The 16,256-nt window shown below is 43.3% G+C and overlaps 1 protein-coding gene across 2 annotated transcripts in view; it reads left to right on the forward strand.

Moving 5' to 3' along the window:
• cln8 (CLN8 transmembrane ER and ERGIC protein) overlaps positions 1-16,256 on the forward strand; it is a 35,972-nt gene that overhangs the window by 12,199 nt on the left and 7,517 nt on the right. Inside the window, exons 1-2 of one of the 2 annotated variants that reach the window (XM_063071437.1) lie at positions 8,487-8,656; positions 11,857-12,504. In XM_063071437.1, the coding sequence (XP_062927507.1) occupies positions 11,941-12,504 (564 nt within the window). In that variant the 5' untranslated portion in view covers positions 8,487-8,656; positions 11,857-11,940. Of the gene's footprint in view, positions 1-8,486; positions 8,657-11,856; positions 12,505-16,256 lie in introns of those variants that run through there. The other variant, XM_063071428.1, reaches the window with a different exon arrangement.

Genomic DNA, 16,256 nt, shown 5'->3' on the forward strand with positions numbered 1-16,256 from the left:
TTGTGGGCACAGAGGAGTTGGGCTGAAGGGCCTGTTTCCGTGTTGTATGACTCTGGTTGGAATACAGAACACAGCACATGAGCAGGCCCTTTGCCCACAGTGTTGTGCCAACCCAATGGAAAGGATAGTGAAATTTTTGTAACTGTCTAAGCATGCACAAAGTTTTGTTTGCTCCCTGAGCATTTTCAATTCAGGTGGGAAATTAATCCTGTACATTGGAATTGTTATGTAAGATCAAGCATTATTGTTCAGCAAGGAAATATGATCAGACTTGTATCCCATTAGATTGAGCTAGATTGCAATCTGATGAACTAAAGAGAGGGTTCTCCGCTAACTCCCTGTATTACTCCTGCATCTCGCAATGTGTTAATGAGTTCTGCAGATGATGGTAGGATTGAGATTGCTTATTAATAGAGGATTGGGAAAGTACACAGTTGGGTCATGTACAGATGGATTGCTGTTTAGTTATATATGGTTAAGATACCTGGTGATCAGATGAGATAATGTGTAGGATCCACCTAAAGGCAAAGATTCACACTAACGGTAGAAGTGGGATATTGTGACAGACCAGAAATTGACCCTCAATTTTCCATTTGTATGGCTGTGGTGATAAATGAATTGAAATGTTACTTTGGCCTACTTTAAATAGTTTCCTAAAGGTATTCCCATTGTTTTTTGATTATAACTTTACAATCAATGCAGTGTTTCAAATAGAACACAGCAGTACAGCAGAAGAACAACCCCTTCGGCCCACTGTGTCTGTGCCAAATGCAATGACAAATTAAATCTCTTCTGCCTCCATATGGGTCTTACTCCTCCATTCCCTGCATGTTCAAGTTTTTATTTATTTTGGAGATGATGCATAGTAACTGGCCCTTCCAACCCAATGAGACAACGCCACCAATTACACCCAATTAATGTGCTAACCTATATGGCTCTGGAATGTAGGTGTAAACTGAAGCACCTGGAAGAAACCCATTCGGTCACGGGGAGAACGTACAAACTCCTTACAGAGAGCAGTGGAATTGAACCTTGGTCACAAGCAATGTAATAGCGTTATGCTAACTGCTATGTTACTATGCCCCATGTGTCTAACTGAAAGTTTCTGAAGTACCACTATTGTATCACAAAGTTCAAAGTAAACTTATTAGCAGAGTGCATTTATTTCACCTTGTACTACCTTGGCATTCATGTTCTTGCAGGCATTCACAGTAGAACAGAGTCTTCACTGCCATGTCCGCCTCCTCCACCACCATCCCTGGCGCTGCATTTCAGACACACATACCACTCTATGTAACAAAAAAATTGCCCTGCATGTCTTCTAAGTTTCTCCTCTCACCTTAAATGTATGTTCTCTAATAATCTTTGCATTTCCACCCTTGGGGAACAGAGACCAGCTGTTGACTCTGATTCTTATAATCTTCTATGAGGTCTCCGCTTAGCATCCATCGCTCCAGAGAAAGCAGCCCAGGTTTGTCCAATCGCTCCTTATAGCTTGTCCTCTAACCCAGGCAGCATCCTGGTGAACCTCTTCTGCACCTTCTCTAAAGCCTCAATGTCCAGGATCTTCAGGAGTAATTGATCGTTGTGAGAACATGTTGATTGGGTTGGCTGCTTTTTTGCAGGCTGTCCCCAGCACACCAGACATAGAAGCAGAGTTAGGACAATCAGCCCATTGAGTCTGCTGCGTTATTCCATCATGCCGGATTTATTATCCCTCTCGACCCCATTCTCCTGCTTTCTCCCTCTAACTTTTGATGTCCTGATTAATCAAGAACCTATCAACCTCCTTTTTAAATATACACTTTGCCACGGTTGATGCATTGTTCAATATTCTTTAATCTAACAGAGTGCGAAGTCACCTTCTCCACAAGGACTAGAGAGGTTAATAGTCCAGTTTACCCTTGATGACTGCAATTGGAAATGTGTACAAAATGCTGGTCTTGTCAGTCAATGTGAATTTTTTAAAATTACATGGTGGGATTAACATAAACATTCCAGCATCTGCTGTTTCCTGTGTCTTTGCTTGTCCTTTCAGTCGAGAGGAAATACGACGTAACAGCTGCGAAGTGAGAAGTGTGTGGGTTTATTTTGGTTCTCTTTTTCCACATTTTGAGGTTTAAAATTCTCTGTAAAGTTACCACACCGTTTTACTGGAAGTAGAATTAGATTCTGTCCCATTGCTTGCTCTTTTGCAGTACTTTCAAAAGGCCACACAGTGGTCGCCAGAGTTGAATATGGAATAGGAACAGCAAACACAAATGTGGACAGAAAGGCAAAGAACAGTATGTTTATGTATACCATTTAGCTTCCTTGTTTCAGGCTTGGGAGGACTGTTGGTGGGGTTGTGTTGCTTTCAATCTGCCACCTGGTCTGTGGAATCCAAACCTAGATCAGTGCATTCTTACAGGTTTCCCATGCATTACTGTGGATCCTTTCGTTGCTCACCTTCACTCCATTCCACCCTCCCCCCCCGCCCCAATCTATCTGTAGAACACTCTACTGTCGATTCCCTTTGTGTATATTAATGTTTCCAGCGACCCCTCATTGACTCCTCTGTGCCAAGAAGACTAGCTGCTGTGGTCTATCCTGTTGCAATGGTCAAGTCGCTGGACCAGTAACTTCGACTGAGTTCACATTCCACCCAGCAGTTGTTGGATTATCAGGCCAATCTTCCATGGATTGCCGTACCTTATCATTGTAAAATAAACCTACTGATGTTTAATAGAGAAGGAGTTCTGGAATTCTGGTGTCATTGCCTTCGCTGTTCGTACTAGTATGGTTTACTTTTCAAGACCCCTGAATCGCCTAGAAAGGTTTGGGGTCAGGAAACTGCACACCCTCCTCCTTCCTCCAGGTTTGCATTTGGGGTCACTAATGGCTGACTTCCTGATGATGAGATTGAGGGCTGACTTGATGGAGGTATATAAGATTATGAGAGTGTAGACAGGGTGAAAGCACAAGGTCTTTTTCCCAGGGAAGGAGTGCTAACAATACGAGGGTGTAGGTTTAAGATCAGAAACAAGAGATTTAGAAGGGAAATTAGGGGTAGCTTTTTCACAAAGAAAGTGGTGTGTATTTAGACTAAGTTGCCAAAAATAGTGATTGAGGCAGGCGTATTAGCCACATTTAAAAGCCATCTAGGTAAGTGCATGTATAGGAGAGGTTTAGAGGGCTGTGGACCAAATACAGGCAGATGGGACTCGCTTGCTCGGTGTGGATCAATTGGGTTAAGACCGTAAGACATAGGAGCAAAATTAGCCACTCAGCCTTTCGAGTCTGCTGCACCATTCCATCATGGCTGATCCCAGATTCCAATCAACCCCATACACCTGCCTTCTTGCCATAACCTTTGATGACCTGACCAATCAGGAAGCTATCAGTTTTCACTTGAAATATACCCACGGTCTTGGCCTCCACAGCTGTCTGTGGTAGAGCATTCCACAGATTCACTACTCTCTGGTTAAAAAAGTTCCTCCTTACCTCCGTTCTAAAGGGTCGCCCCTCAATTTTGAGACTCTGCCTCCTAGTTCTGCACCACTATAGGAAACATCCTCTCTACATCCACTTTATCTAGTCCATTCAACATTCGGTAGGTTTCAATGAGATCCTTTCCCACATTCTTCTAAATTCCAGGGAGTACAGGCCCAAAGCTACCAAATGCTCTGCATATGTTAACCCTTCATTCCCAAAATCATCCTCGTGAACTTCCTCTGGACTCTCTCCAATGACAATTCATGTTTTCTGAAATGTGGGGCCCAAAACTGTTGACAATACATCAAATGGCGACCTGACTGGTGACTTATAAAGCCTCAGCATTATCTCCTTGTTTTTATATTCTATTCCCCTTGAAATGAATGCTAACATTGCATTTGCCGCCTTTACTATAGATTTAACCTATAAACTAGCCTTCTGGGAGGCTTCCACGAGGACTCCTAAGTCCTTTTGCACCTCTGATGTTTGAATTTTCTCCCCATTTAGATTATAGTCTGCACTTTTATTCCTTTTACCAAAATGCATTATCATACATTTCCCAACACTGTATTCCATCTGCCACTTTTTTGCCCATACTTACAATTTATCTACTGTAATCGTATTGCTTCCTCAGCACTACCCCTACACCACCCCCATCTTCGTATCATCTGCAAACTTTGCTTCAAAGCTATCAATTCCATTATGTAAATTATTGACAACAATATGAAAAGTAGTGATCCAGATACTGTCCCCTGAGGATCACCACTAGTCACTGGCAGCGAATCAGATAAGACCCCCATTATTCACACTCGCTGCCTTCTGCATGTCAGCATTCCTCTACCCATGCCAGTATCTTTCCTGTAATGCCATGGGATTTTATTTGTTAAGCAACCTCGTGTGGCATCTTATCAAATGCCTTCTGAAAATCCAAGTAAATGACAGCCACTGTCTCCTTTGTCCACCCTGCTTGTTACTTCCTCGAAGAACTCTAGCAGATCTGTTAGGTAAAATTTCCCTTTACAGAAACCATGCTGACTTTGACTTATTTTATTATTAGTCTCCAAGTACCCCAAAACTTCATCCTTAATGACAGACTTCAACACTTTCCCAACCACTGAGGTTAGGCTAACTGGCCTATAATTTCCTTTCTTTTGCCTTCCTCCCTTCTTAAAGAGTGGAGTGCCATTTGCAATTTTCTAGTCCTGTGGGACCATGTCAGAATCAAGTGATTCTTGAAAGATCATAACCAATGCACCTGCTATCTTTTGAGCAACCTCTTTCAGAACTCTGGGATGTAGTCCATCTGGTCCACAGGTGACTTATCCATCTTAAGACCTTTGAGTTTGCCTAGCGCTTTTTCCTTTGTAATAGCAACAGAATTTGAGAGGGAGCACTCCTGGCCTCTGAAACTAACAGACCTCTGGCATACTGCTAGTGTTTTCCATAGTGAAGACAGATGCAAAGTACTTACTAAGTTCATCTGACATTTCTTTGTCCCCCATTACTACCTCCAGCATTGTTTTCCAGTGGTCCAGTATCAACTCTCGCCTTCCTTTTACTCTTTCTATAACTTAACAATTCTTCTTCTTCGTCGTCTTGTTTTACGGCGGTTGGCACCCAGCTTAATGGTGTGTTACTGCCACCTTCTGCTCTGGAGTGTGCAATAGACTTGCATTCTAAATCCCTTCACCCAATATCCCTCTCCCCCCTCCCCCCCCCCCTCCCCCTCTCCCCTCCCCCCCTCTCCCCCTCCCCCCTCCCCCCTCTCTCCCCCCCTCCCCCCTCCCCCCTCTCCCCCCTCTCCCCCTCTCCCCCTCTCCCCCTCTCCCCCTCTCCCCTCTCCCCCTCTCCCCCCCCTCCCCCCTCTCCCCCCTCTCCCCCCTCCCCCTCTCCCCCTCTCCCCCTCTCCCCCTCTCCCCCCTCTCCCCTCTCCCCCTCTCCCCCCCCTCCCCCTCTCCCCCCTCTCCCCCCTCTCCCCCCTCTCCCCCTCTCCCCCCTCTCCCCCTCTCCCCCTCTCCCCCTCTCCCCCTCTCCCCCCCCTCCCCCCTCTCCCCCTCTCCCCCCTCTCCCCCTCTCCCCCTCTCCCCCTCTCCCCCCTCTCCCCCCCCCCCCTCCCCCCTCTCCCCCCTCTCCCCCTCCCGTCCCCCCACCTACACTTTATCCTCCCATCTTTGGCTATCCTAGTACCCTATTCCTGCTTATCTGTCATACCCTATATAAAAAAAACCCTGTACCCCTTAAGAAAGCTAAAACTACCCTAACCTGTGCTCTCTCACCCATGCCCAGCAACCCTTTTAATGTGAATTCCTGCACTCCCAGTTCCCTTAGATGGATTATCATCATCTCTCTCTGTATCCCATACTTCCTGCAACTCAGAACTACATGTTCTACTGACTCCTCTTCCTGACATTCCTCTCACAATCCTGTCTGGTGTTTCCCTATCATTTTCAATGTTTTGTTTAATGCACAGTGCCCCAACCTTAATCTCGTCCACACAATTTCCTCTCTTCCGTATCCACTACCTACCCTAGTACCTGTAACATTTTTTTTGTGTTTGATGTAAATGCCTCCCTTTCCCCTCCCTGTCCCATCTTTCTCGCCACATTTGGTTGATTTTTTCCCCCCAGATTATACACTTAACCTCTGCTTTACTGATACTAATGTGCATTTCTATATTTTCTTTCTTTAATGCCCTCTTTACCAACTCATTCCCCTTCACCCCTACATGTGCTGGAACCATAGAAATTTTACCTGACCTCCTTGATTTGCAATTCTTGTGACTGACTGAAGGACTTCATAAAGTACATCTTGCCGACTGTCTAAGTGAAAAGACCTTAAACTTGCTAGAACTGAGGATGAATCTGAGCATATCAACACTTTGACTTTCTCCACCCATTGCAACGCAACCAACACTGCCAGCATCTCCACTGTATACACCCCTAACTTATTAGATGTTCTTCTGCTGATTCCAATTTCTTTTGCTGGTATAGCCACCCCAAACTCTGTCACTCCTGTTTCAGGTTCCTTATCACCATCCGTATAAATCTGAGTATAATCTCTATACTTTTCCATCACATGACAGTTAAATGCACTTACCAAATCAGTTTTATATTTTCCTATCTTTTTTACCTCTAACAAATGCCAGTCGATGTCAGGCCATACAAGCTTCCATGGAGCTACAACCGGATAAACTACTGAAGGACTTATCCTTAGATCAAACACTCCACATTCTTTAGCAATATCTTTCCCTACCCAACTAAAGTTATCCCTCTGAAACCACCCATTTTCCCAGCACACCTGCAACACTCCTTTAGCAGGGTGAGAATTATTGTGCCCCTGCAAATTAGCCTGGTAGTTTGCTATCAATTGCATCCTTCTTGGTTCCAAAGGCATTACTCCCACTTCTACCTGTAGGGCTGATGATACTGATGATGTTTTAAAAGCCTCACTGCACACTCTCAAAGCCTGAGCCTGAATCACATCCAGTTTCCTTATAAGAGACCTAGCTGCTGGTCCGTATGCTATATTTCCATAGGCCAACACAGATCTTACTAAAGCCACATACATTTTCTTCAACGCTGAACAACTTGCTTCCCATTCCCTACCAGTCAAACATCTCATCACATTTATTACTTTTTTACATTTCTCCTCAACTTTCCTGATTTGGTCTGCCCATGTTAATCGTGAATCTCCCAGAAATTTAAATGATCCAACCCTTTCTAATTCAATCCCTACGTCCTTAACTTCTTCCCTACCTCAATTCTTTTACTGGTGAACAATACAGTTTGAGTTTTTCCTGCTGAAAATCTACATCCTCAATCATAACCCCACTCCACCACTTCATTAATTGCTCCTTGTAGTTTCCTGATTATATGCTCCATGTTCCTGCCTCTTTTCGACAAGGCCCCATCATCCGCAGTGACCTACCTATATCCACTGGCACCTTTGTGAAGATATCATTGATCATGATGGTGAAAAGTAACAGCCTAATCACACTACTTGGAGGTGTGCCATTTCCCACTGTGTACTGTTTTGATCATTCTGATCCAATCCGAACTTGAATTTCTCTACCAAACAAAAAATCTTCAATCCAATTAAAAACTCTCCCACCAACCCCCATCTTGTACAGTTTAGTTGACAATCCTTCCTTCCACATCACATTATAGGCTTTTCAATGTCAAAAAACACTGCAACTACTGACTCTTTATGTGCCTGGGCCTTTCTTATTTCAGTCTCTAACCTTATCACGGAGTCCATGGAACTCCTTCCCTTCCTAAAACCACTCTGATAACTTGCCAGCATTCCCCTCTTCTCAAGCTCATACGATAACCTTTCTGTTATCATTCGTTCCATTATCTTACATATATTTGATGTTAATGCTGATGGTCTGCAGCTAGTGGGTTTAGACGGATCCTTGCCAGGTTTCCTTATTGGAATTACTACTGCTTCTTTCCATGCACTTGGTAATCTTCCTTCCTCCCACACTCTGTTATAAAAATGCAGCAACTTCAAGAGCGCCCCTTCTCCTAGATTTTTTTTAGCATCACTGAGCATATCAGATCTTTCCCTGGGGATGTTGGTCTAAACAAATTTTCAGTTCAATATAAAGTATGCTGCTTTATATTATTGGCTAGTTTGATTTCATATTTCATCTTTTCCCTTATGGTTTTTTTATTTGCCTTTTAGATTTTAAAAGCTTCCCAATCATCCAACTTCCCACTCACTTTTGCTACCTTGTATGGTATTTCTTTGGCTTTTATGCAGTCCTTAATTTCCCTTGTCAGCCACAGTTGCCTACCCTTGCCATTTGAGAACTACTTCTGTGGGACATATCTATCCAGCACCTTGTGAACTATTCCCAGAAACCTCAGCCACCTCTGCTCTGCTGTCAACCCCATCATTATCCCCCTCCAATGCACCTGGGCAAGCTCCTCTCTAATGCCTCTGTAATTCCCTTTATTCCATTGTGATACTGATACATCTGACTGGTGTTTCTCGTTCTCATATTGCAGTATGAATTCAATCATATTATGATCACTGCCTCCTAATGGTTGAAGGTCTATCTGACTCTATGCTAATGTCCAAGGATGATTTTTTAAAAAATACCTTGGTCCTGGAAGCAAAAAGGTAAAATCTTCTGCAGAAAATGCTGGAACTACTTAATGAAGCACCGTTATAGTAGGTGAGTGAGTTACCATTAATGTGTCATCTGGGCCTCTTGGCAGTCATTTGCATTATGGGATCTACTTTGCATCGATCCCTGGAATTTCCTGCACCCTCAGTGGTTCTGTCTACTTCTGCTAAATTGTGGTGCGAGCAAATAGGAGAAGTGGTCCAGTTGTGGGCAGGCTAGTCTAATTAAAATTCATATGACTTCCTTGCAGTTGTACTTTGTTCATAACCCTTGGATTTGTGAACGAAACCACTTCCTCTGTCTGCCTTCCCACTTTCACTGAGCTCTACCTGCCTGGTCACAGACTTTCCCTTTTACAACTGTGCCCTCTTGTCTACATTTTTGATACCAAAGTGGATGTGGATTGCTCCTCACATTGCAGAAGGTGATATCCCCTGCATCTGCCTTCCAGGTCTTGATTAGTTGGAGGAGATGCTTTTGAAGAAAGATCATACCTGGCATGAATAGTATGAAGGTAGAATGGTTGTTGTTAATTCATATAGCTGGGTAAGTAGTGAGTACTGCATTACACCCCTGATATGTATCCTGTGGGTGGAGGAAGAGATTTGGAGCATAGAACAGTACAGTGCAGGAAAGGCTGTTTGGCCCACAATGTTGTGCTGACCTTTTAATTATATTTTACCCAAATGGCACACAGACTTGTAACGATTTTGACTGCTTGGGGTCAGGACCACGCAACCAGTGGGTGCTGATGGTGAGGTCCTGATCTTAACACCGAGGGGAGGTGGTCACTGTCAAGCTATGTGGCCTTCCAGCTGAGGAGATGTTGCTCAGGAACCCTGCTTCACTGTGTGAGGTGTTTTACTGTGCTCCTGCAGTGAGGGCCAGGGGGCAGTCTGAGGATGTAACAGCTGCTATATAAATCCGTCTTGTTTCCTTTTCCTTCTCTGCCAAAGTCTGTGCCTACCATTTCTCCATTGCAAGTGTCTCAGGAAATGTCCTGTCAGTTGCACTACTGTACTGTTGTTAAGACTGATGGTCATTATAATCAGAACAGCACAGCTCAGGATCACCACACAATGCCTGTGCTGAACACGATGGTGAACTAAACATGTTCATGATCCTTATACCTCCATTCCCTGCATTTTAATTGATGTAACTAACTGTTGTATCTGCCCTGGCAGCCTATTACTGCCACCCACCACTCTCTGTATAAAAGAATGAAAACTTCTCCTTTACATTTTTTAATCTTTTTCCACTCTCGCTTAAAATCCTTGCCCTTTAGTATTTGGCATTGTATTTTGGGTAAAAGTTTCTGATTTTAGACACTCAGAATCTGCCATTGCCTCTCATAATTTTATAAACTATTGTCAGGTCTCCCTTTAGCCTCTGCCACTCCAGAGAAGAAGACTCTAGTTTGTCCAACCTCTCCATATGGCACACCCTTTAAATCAGGCAGCATCCTGATAAACCTCTTCGACACCGAGCAGTACAGCATAGTATGGGTCCTTTGGCCCACAGTGTTGGGCTGACCTTTTTCAACCTCCTGCACAATCAGTCAAGCTCTGGTAACTACACCCCTCTATTCTACACCTCCTACATATTTTCCCTTATCCCACTGGGCACTTTCTCCTTCCCCTCCTCCTCCTCCCCCTCCCTGATCTTCACAACCCGCCCATAACCCACCCCTTCCTCCATTTGGTTCCCCAACTATTTTTTTTCTCCCATGTTGTATAGTCCTCTGTTATCTGTATAGTCCTCTGTCCTCTTTAGCCCTTGCCTTTTTCATCTTTCACCTCCCAGCTTCTCACGTCATTCCCTTTCATCCTTCCCTGCCCTCCTACCTCTCCCTCACCTAGTCACGTCTATCACCCATCAGCTTGTATCCTCTCTCCACCCTTTTATACCGGCTTCTGCCCTGTCTTTTTCCAGTCCTGATAAAGAGCCTCAGCCCAAAACATCAACTGTTCCCTCTGTAGATGCTGCGTGACCTGCTGAATCCCACCAGTATTTTGCGTGCTTTGCTCAAGATTTTCTGCAGACTCTTGCAAGACTGATATAATGACTGCCTATCACATGTAATCTACTGAGACTTCAGCCAAGCCACTTAAACATCTAGGGGGGAGATTGAAAACTTGACTAGTGGTGTAATAACAACAACCTCTCACTCAGTGTAAATAAGACCGAGGAATTGATTGTAGACTTCAGGAGAGGGAAACTAGTGGTCCAAGAGCCAGTAATCATTGGTGGTTCAAAGGCGGAGAGGGTCAGTAACTTTAAATTCCTGGGTGTCATTATCTCAGAGGACCTGTCCTAGACCCATCATATAAATATTATTATAACAAAAGCACAACAGTACCTCTACTTCCTCATGAGTCTGTGGAGGTTTGGCATGTCATTGAAAACCTTAGCAAGCTTCTATAGATGTGTGGTGGAAAGTGTGCTGACTGGTTGTATTACAGCCTGGTATTGAATACCAATGACTTTGAGCGGAAAATCCTACATAAGGTAGTGGATTTGGCCAGTATATCACTGGTAAAACCCTCCCAACCATTCAGCAGATCTACATGAAATGTTGTCATAGAAAAGCAGCATCCATCATTAAAGATCCTCACCACCCAGACAACACTCTTTTTTCGTTGCTGCCATCAAGTGGAAGTTACAAGTGTCTCAGGACTCGCACCACCAGGTTTAAGAACAGTTATGACCCCTCAACCATCAGGCCCTTGAACAAAAGGGGATAACTTCGTACATTTAAGGACTCTTGTATTGTTATTTAATTCTTGTTATTTATTGCTATTTATTTATATCACATTTGCACAGTTTGTTTACAGTTAACAGTTCCTGATGTTTATAGTTTTCAGTTACTGTTCTATAGATTTGCCCACAGAAAAATAATCTCAGGATTGTATTTGGTGATATGTATGTACTCTGATAATAAGTTTTACTTTGAACACTGAGAAATAGGTAGTAACTGTTCAGTGGTTCAATAGTTCAATTTAATATCAGAGAATGTATACAGTATACAACCTGAAATTCTTACTCTTCACAGACAACCACAAAGCAAACAAAAACTGTAAGTAAGTGAGAACCACTACTCAGTGGGGAGGAGGAGGGGTTAAAATTAGTATTTGATTGGGAGAAGATTCAATTTACATTCTTTAGAAAATCAGCCTAAAGAAACCACAAGAACAGACTGCACAAATTGCCCTTTTCAGATGCTAATTCTGTTGCTTGTTTTCCTTCAGGTAACTTGTAATTGCTGGTTTGTCCATCTCACAAGGCTCTCTTGGCTTTGCTTACTTGAGCAGTGAAGCAGAAGCTTACTGAACATGACTGATTCTGCTGCCAAAATGAAACCTCTTCATAACGGTGATTCGTCAGAAGACTTTTTTGACATGAACTATTTTTCATGGAATGTCCGGTGCACTCTGATAGTCGCTGGTTTTATGTTCTATTTTGTAGTTTTCCTTTTATCACACATGTTCGGCCTTGCACTGTCGCTGACTTACCGCTCCCTGGCAGCAAAGGAGAAGGTTTTCTGGAATCTTGCCGTCAGCCGTGGTTTTTTTGGGATCCAGGGCCTGGTGGCAGGTCTTTGGGCGCTCCTCAAGGATCCTGTCCTGTGGGCTGACAGAATGCTCGGTCAACAGAACTGGTGCTGGTTTAATATTCTGACAGCAGTTGGCTTCTTCCTGTTCGAGAATGCAGCTCTCCATGGCTCCAACGTTGTTTTCAAAACCTTTGATTTGCCTTTGGCTCTCCATCACTTCTTTGCCATTTCTGGCTTTGGTAGCGTTCTGATATGGGACAATGTTGGCCACTATCTGCCCATGCTGATATTGCTGCTGGAAATGAGTACCCCATTCACTTGCATCTCTTGGATAATGTTGAAGGTAAGAGGTTTCACTTTGTCTAACCTACACAGTTTCTTTGTCAGGAACCAAAGAAAATGAGGAAATAAAAATATGAAGGAATTTGAATTGGGTTTATCACTGATGGGCAAGAAGGTGCCCTCGCCCCACCTTCCAGCTCTGACTTCTCACCTTTCTCCCCAGTCCTGATGAAGGGTCTCGGCCCAAAACATCGACTGTTTCTTCATTTCCATAGATGCTGCCTGATCTGCTGAGTTCCGGCAGCATTTTGTGCGTTTTGTCTTGGATTTCCAGCATCTGTAGATTTTCTTGTGTTTGTTATTATCACTGATGTAAAAGTACTGTGCAAAAGTCTTGGGTGCCTAAGACTTTTGCACAGTACTGTATTTGTCAACATGGAGCAGAGAGCAAGTTTGTAAATCTGGCATGGGAGTGGTAAGGGTGGAGTGCCGTGAGACGGGTGCGGGACAGGTGGCAGAGAAGGAGTGCCGGGCGGGAGGTGGGGTGCGGTGCGGGTGCAGACCCACCCAGCTCTGAGACACCAGGCAAGGTCATTTGATTCCAAACAATTGGTTTATTGATCATTAGAGAATGTCTCATGCTTCCCACTCCCTTCTCTCTCCCTGCCCCCTTCCCACTCTCAGTCTACAATTAGAGACTCATTTCAGAATCAGGTTTATGTCATGAAATTTTATTTTGTTGCAGCAGTACAGGAGAATACATAAAATTGCTATAGTACTGTGCAAAAGTCTTTGCCACTCTAGCTATATATATATGTGCCTAAGACTTTTGCACAGTACTGTACATTGTGAAATCTGTGCTTTTATGGCAACGGTGCAGTGTGAGACATAAGAATTTCTATAAGTTGAAAAAATAAATAGTAATTTTAACAGCGGCGCCAGTACAGTGGATGACACAAATTACGATGTTACAAAAATAAATAAATAGCAATTTTAACAGACTGAATTTCCAATTCAGATAGCTGTGTGTGTGTGTGTGTCTTCAGAACTGTAAACTGATTCTGTACGTGCAGTCTTAATTCCAGTCTCATTAGTTCCACCCGGGCTTTTGTCACATTATATTCACGTGCCAGGGCTGCAGTACTGAGAATTCTGTTTTGAATTGCTCAGTGTTTCCTTTGTAAGGAGCAGAGTGTTTTTCCCCATATGAACTGCACATCTATCGGGTACATTTCTGTACAAAATCTATCTCTTGGTGATTCAAATATCTCTTTTAAAAATTAAATTCTTACCTTGCCTGAATGATGTGAAATGTGATGAGGTAATAATAGTTATAGGTAAATTTGTTTTTATTCTATTAAGAGCGATAGTACAAGGGTGCAAGTTCCCACGTGGTGTGTTGTGTTTGGAGGAAGTGCCTCGTCGCTTTTACCAATTGAGGGTTGAGCTGTAAATGAAACACTCACATCTTCTTGATATAATTGTGTTGTAGTTTCCCAAATTGTCTCCCTCCCACACCGTTGCAGAAAAGAATTGCATCCAATCTCGTGTTACTTCAAGCAAAGTCAAATTTACTGCTTTATGAACTGCATAAAATGATTTTCAGTTTAAATGTTCCCCCTTTAACAAAGTGATTTTTTGTGGTGCGTACTAATGAGACTTCTACGGGAGACTATTTTTCCATTCTGTTAAATAATTTCAGATGATGGTACTGGTGAAAACTTCTTCACCGATGTGAAAAGAATCTTATAAAAGAAAATGGTATCCCCTGTTCTCAGTTCTAGCATCTATGCTACATCTGTTCCCAGCTTGATGCTTTCCATTCCAGAACATCTGTGATCTGCTCCTTCAAAGAACAGGGTTTCCCACCAATTACCACTGATGCTGCCCTCACCCACATCTCCATCTCCCAGAATACCACACTCACCCCATCTTCCCACCATTTGTGACAGAGATGGGGTTCCCCTTCTCCTTATCTAGATATCCAGCACCTCATTCTCTGTAATTTCCATTCTCTTCCACGGGTACCCTTCCAACTCTCCACTTTCCACGGGGATTGCTGCCTCTGTCACTTGTTCCTCACCATTGATCTTCCTCCTACCACTTATCCCAATAAGCAAGACAAGTGCTGTATCTTCCCCTACATCTTCTCCCTCATCTCCATTCAATAGGTTTAAATAGGTACTTTTAATGTCAGAGAAAGGTATACAATATACACCCTGAAGTTATTTTTCTTTACAAACATCCACTACTTTCTGTAGGGTTTTCCATTCAAGAACATTGGTGTTTCCATACCAGGCTGTGATGTAGCCAGTCAATATACTCTACCATACATCTTTAGAAGTTTGTCAAAGTTGTAGATGTCATTCTGAATCTTTGCAAACTCCTAAGGAAGTAGAGGTGCTGTCTTGCTTTCTTCCTGCCCAGGATGGGTCCTCTGAAATGATAACACCAAGGAATTTAAAGTTGCTGACACTTTCCACCTTTGATTTCCTCTGGTGAGAACTGGCTCGTGGACCTCTAGTATCCTCCTCCTGAACTCAATAATCATCTCCTTGGTCTTGCTGACATTGTGTAAGAGGTTGTTGTTGTGGCAACTCTCAGCCAGATTTTCAAACTCCCTCCTATTTACTGATTTGTCACCACCTTTGATTCGGCCTACGACAGTGTTGTCCCCAAACTTGGATATGGCATTCGAGAGGTGCTTAGCCACTCAGAAGCGTAAAGCGAGTAGAGCAGTGGTCTAAGTACAGCCTGTGATGAACCTATGTTGATGGAGGAGATATTGTTGCCAATCTGAACTGACTGGGGTCTGCAAGTGAGAAAATCAAGGATCCAATTACCCAAGTCTTCCCATGTATAACACAGAGATGCATTCACAAGGTAGCTGCACTGGTCTCCATAGAAGGTTAAGGGGGTTCAGTCTACCACTGAACACACTAACAAACCTCGACAAATGTACTGTTGAAAGTATCCTGATTAATTGCATCATCTGTTACAGTAATTCCAACACACAAGAGCACACAAAGCTGCAGAGTTTAGTGGACTCAGGTCAATACATCAAGGTCACGCACGTCCCTCCCCACCATCGACAGTATCTACCAGAGGTGCTCCCTCAGGAAGGCAACGTTCACCTTGAAAGATCCCCGCCATCCGACCCGTGTCATCTTCTCACAGCTACTGTTGGTCAGTAAGAAAACCTGAAGTCCCACACCACCAGGTTCAAGAACAGCTACTCCTTTCAATCATTTCAGTTCTTGAACCAACCTGCACAACCCTAATTACTACCTCAGTATAGCCACATTATGATCAGTTTGTACTACAATGCGAGAGGTGTACAAGACGATAAGAGGCATATATCAAGTGGACAGAGACTTTTTTCCTAGGGTGGAAATGGCAAATAGGGGGCATGATTTTAAAGTGATTGGAATAAAGTACTGGGGGATGTCAGAGGTATGTATTTATTTATTTATTTTTACACAGAGAATGGTGGATGTGTGGAATACCCTGCCAGAGGTCATGGTTAGAGATTTAAGAGACTTTTAGCTAGGCACCTGGATGTTTTTTTTTAAATGGAGGGCTATGTGGAAGGAAAGGGTTAAATTGACCTTAGAGTTGGTTAAAATATTGGCATTAGATCATTGGCCAAAGGACCTATTCTATTCTGTAGTGTTTTGAGTTCTTCAATGGACTTCTTTTTCTACTCCAATTACAGTATGTTCTTTTTGTTTGTTTTTCATATAATTTGTTTCTCGTGAATCTTGAGTCTCTTCTGCTATGTACCTATGATACCGCTGCAAGTTTTTCATTGTA

The sequence above is a fragment of the Mobula hypostoma genome, chromosome 2 (genome assembly GCF_963921235.1).
Source record: "Mobula hypostoma chromosome 2, sMobHyp1.1, whole genome shotgun sequence".
In the NCBI taxonomy this organism is placed as follows: Eukaryota; Metazoa; Chordata; class Chondrichthyes; order Myliobatiformes; family Myliobatidae; genus Mobula; species Mobula hypostoma.